We start from the raw sequence: 4027 nt of genomic DNA on the forward strand, positions 1-4027 counted from the left end.
GGGGGGAAAGAGAGGAAGCACAATCAGACTGGCAAGATTCTGTTAATTGTAGCCCATCTCATTCATTCTAGGCTTTCCCTTTTAAGAGCTGATTTCCTGGTGTGGTCTAGCCCGTAGGATTGACAGCCTAGGCCAGGGGTCTTCAAACCTGGCCCATTTATGACTGGTGGACTTCAACTCCCAGAATTCCTCAGCCAGCATGGACCACAGAAGCCGGGGGGGGGGGGTCTTCAAACTTGGCCCTTTTATGACTTGTGGATTTCAAGTCCCAGAATTCCTTAGCCAGCGTGCCTGGCAGAGGAATTCTGGGAGTTGAAGTCCACAAGTCATCAAAGGGCCATGTTTGAAGACTCCTAGCCTAGGAGGAGAATATGGGGGGGGGGGAAGCAGAAATCTCTTTATTTTCCCAGCCCCGGTCCGTTCGTAAACCCGCCCCCGCCCATTTTTCCAGCCCTTTTTAGGGGATCAAATGAGCCTCTCTAACCAGAGGAAAGCAAAGGCCTTTGTAAAACGGGACAAGACCCAATTAAAAACTGTCTTGCTTAGCCAGGGAAACGTCCGGGGCTCACAGCTGCAAGCGTCAATCTTGCCAGCTGCCTTTAGAGGCTGCCCGTTGTAGTCTTGTGTAGCTCTAACCGTGCGCTGCGGTTGCACCTTGTGATGTGTGACTCACCTCCAATCAGTCATGGCATCAAGGCCGCTGCTTGAATGATAAAGGACTAGTTACTTGGAAACCGAGCCTGATTCATTTTCCAATGCTCGGAGGGGAAGGTCGAGCAGACTGTGATTGACGGTTAAGGGAAAGCAGTGACAGGAACTGGGTTGTCTGTGGAGACTCTCAGTCATCCAGGTCAGAGTTGTCCCAAAGATGCTTTTTCACCAGGCAAATGGATCTTCTTGGATGAGAAGCGAAATGTCTTCAGAGAAAAACAAGGAAGTCCTGTTGCCTCGTGAAAAAAGCATCTTTGGGGAAGAAACTGGGTGATGTTAACCCTGATTTAAGGTTCCACCTTTGTGTGAATCCAACCTATTAGAACAGGGGTGTCAAACTCAATTTCATTGAGGGCCACATCAGCATTGCAGTTGCCCTCAAGGGGCCGGGTGGGTATGGCCAGGGTGGGCGTGGCCTACTGGGTGGGCGTGGCTAGAGTGCATATGGCCTACTGGGTGGGCGTGGCCAGCTCTACATCGTTCACATCAAGGGTGCCTATGGGGGCCTGGGCAGGAGTGGGACAGATCTGGGGGTCTCTGGCAGGAGGAGGGTCTCTGGGCCAGGGCCAAGGCAGCGGGGGCCGTTCCCTCACTCTTTCCAGGATGGCTTCGCGGGCCGCATAAAACCACTTCGCGGGCCGGATCCAGCCCCCGGGCCTTGTGTTTGACATGTCTGTATTAGAAGTATACTGGAATTATTGGATGTAAATATCTTCCTTGGGTTTGCTTGGTGCTATAGTAATGGCTATAATGGCCTTCTGTGTCTAATCACACCTAGCCGATAAACAATATTCTATTCTAATTCTATTGTATTCCATTCTATAATAATAATAAAAATAATAATAATAATAATAATAATAATAATAATAATAATAACAACAACAACAACAATAATAATAATAAAGTTGGAAGGTACCTTGGAAGTCATCTAGTCCAACCCTCTGCTCAGGCAGGAGACCCTATACCATTTCAGACTATTCTATTCTATTCTATTCTAATTCTAATTCCAATTCTAGTTCTATTTCTTATATAGAACAGTGTTCCTCAACCTTGGTGACTTTAAGATGGGTGGACTTCAACTCCCAGAATTCCTTAGCTCATGAGATTTCTGGGAACGGAAGTCCACCCACCTTAAAGGCTGAGAAACACTGACGCAGATTGCCCGGAAGTTGAGTCACGGCAACTGGACTTCCTTGACTTTGGGGTTCGAAATGTTTCACTGCTCATCCAGGCAGCCATTATGCCTTCCTTCCCAATCTCAGCGTTGCACGATTTTGCTTCCCAGCACGTATACTTGGAATCCCAAGTAGAGGGTGTCTTAGCCATAAAACAATGAGTTAAGGTTTTTTGGGGTTGCAAAAGTCATTCTCAGGCTAGCCGTTAACCCTGAGAAGGGGGGGGGAAGGAAAGATAAGACACCGTCTTATCAGGCAAAGCAACATTCCTGGATCGAAAAGCCACCGTTTTATCAATTATGCATCAGCAAAGTCGCTCCGGAGGAGGCCTGCACCTGTTTTCCTTTCGCTCTGTTTAACCTGTGGGAGAATTCCGTGGAAGCTCAGGTGGTGTGGGAAACGTTCGTACTGGGGTTCAAAATAAAAGGCTTAAGGGTTGCCACACCTACTGTACCCGGGTCTCTCGTTGGGGTCTGCGTGGGCTGCGATGCGGTGGACGGGAGCGGGAAAGGCAAGAGGAGCCCAAACATAAGATTCCACCAAAAGGAGCCTTAGGATCTACTAACCACGATGTGATCGAAGGGAGAAAGCGAGACTGCGGAGTCCACAGCTGCTTCCTTCCTTCAGCCAGGAGGCATAATAATAATAATAATAATAATCAGTGCTTTTTTTGTAAAAGAAAAAGGTGCCGGAACTCACACATGTCATACAACCCACCTTGCCTACCCTACAAGGTTCCATCCAAAAAAGGTGCCGGAACTCCGTTCTGAGCGTTCTATGACAAAAGAAGCCCTAATAATAATAATAATAATAATAATAATAATAATAATAACAACAACAACAACAACAACAACAAACAACAATAATAAAGTTGGAAGGGACCTTGGAGGTCATCTAGTCCAACCCCCTGCTCAGGCAGGAAACCCTCGACCATTTCGGACCAAGGGCTGTTCAGAAAAGGTTCCAGCAATGAGCTCTGCTCGAAAGAGTCTCAAGAGTTCTTCTGGAAAGGAAATGTCCCAAAGGCGCTTTTTTCTTTTCTTTTTTTTTTTCTTCCAAAAGGCAACTGGACTTCCTAGGCTTTCTTTTTTCCCCCTTTGAAAACGTTTCGCTTCTCATCCAAAAGAAGCTTCCTCAGTTCTAGAACTGAAGAAACTTCTTAGCAGAATTAACAAGAGTCGGAAGGGACCTTGGAGGTCTCCTAGCCCAACCCTCTTCCAGGGGGAAAAGTGAAACGCTGGGACGTGCCTGGAACAATGCCATGCAGGGTGGGGGCCAGGAAGCCGGGATGCTTTTCCTTTGGAAAAGGTGCCAAGGGCCACACCTGGCAGGAGGGAGAGAGAGAGAGAGAGAGGAGAGAGAGAGGAAGAGGGAGGAGAGAGAGGAAGAGTTAGAGAGAGAGAGAGAGAGAGAGAGAGGAGAGAGAGGAAAAGGGGGAGAGAGAGAGAGGAGAGAGGGAAGAAGAGAGAGAGAGAGAGGAGAGAGGAGAGAGGGAGGAAGAGAGAGAGAGAGGAGAGAGAGAGGAAGAGGGAGGAGAGAGAGGAAGAGGAAGAGAGAGAGAGAGAGGAGAGAGAGAGAGAGAGAGAGGAAGAGGGAGGAGAGGAAGAGGAAGAGAGAGAGGAGAGAGAGGAAAAGGGGGAGAGAGAGAGAGGAGAGGGAGAGAGGAGAGAGGGAAGAAGAGAGAGAGAGAGAGAGGAGAGAGAGGAGAGAGGGAGGAAGAGAGGAGAGAGGGAGGAAGAGAGAGAGAGAGAGAGAGAGAGAGAGGAAGAGGGAGGAGAGAGAGGAAGAGTTAGAGAGAGAGAGAGAGGAGAGAGAGAGGAAGAGGGAGGAGAGAGAGGAAGAGGAAGAGAGAGAGAGAGAGGAGAGAGAGAGAGAGAGAGAGAGGGAGGAAGAGAGAGAGAGAGGAGAGAGAGAGGAAGAGGGAGGAGAGGAAGAGAGAGAGAGAGAGAGAGAGGAGAGAGAGAGAGGAAGAGGGAGGAGAGGAAGAGGAAGAGAGAGAGGAGAGAGAGGAAAAGGGGGGGAGAGAGAGAGAGAGGAGAGAGAGGAGAGAGGGAGGAAGAGAGGAGAGAGGGAGGAAGAGAGAGAGAGAGAGAGGAGAGAGAGAGGAAGAGGGAGGAGAGAGAGGAAGAGTTAGAGAGAGA

General features: G+C 48.9%; 1 protein-coding gene across 1 annotated transcript in view; it reads right to left on the bottom strand.

Annotated features, from left to right (window-relative positions):
* Nucleotides 1-2183: 2183 nt before the first annotated feature.
* The window catches only part of SMO (smoothened, frizzled class receptor), a gene marked incomplete at both ends in the record, with an annotated part of 5723 nt that continues 3879 nt past the window's right edge, over nucleotides 2184-4027 (bottom strand). The window contains one exon of the mRNA XM_081330681.1: nucleotides 2184-2294. Coding sequence (XP_081186807.1) covers nucleotides 2184-2294 — 111 coding nt within the window. The remainder of the gene's footprint in view (nucleotides 2295-4027) is intronic.

Source organism: Vipera berus, assembly GCF_964194415.1.
Source record: "Vipera berus genome assembly, chromosome: 6".
NCBI lineage: Eukaryota > Metazoa > Chordata > Lepidosauria > Squamata > Viperidae > Vipera > Vipera berus.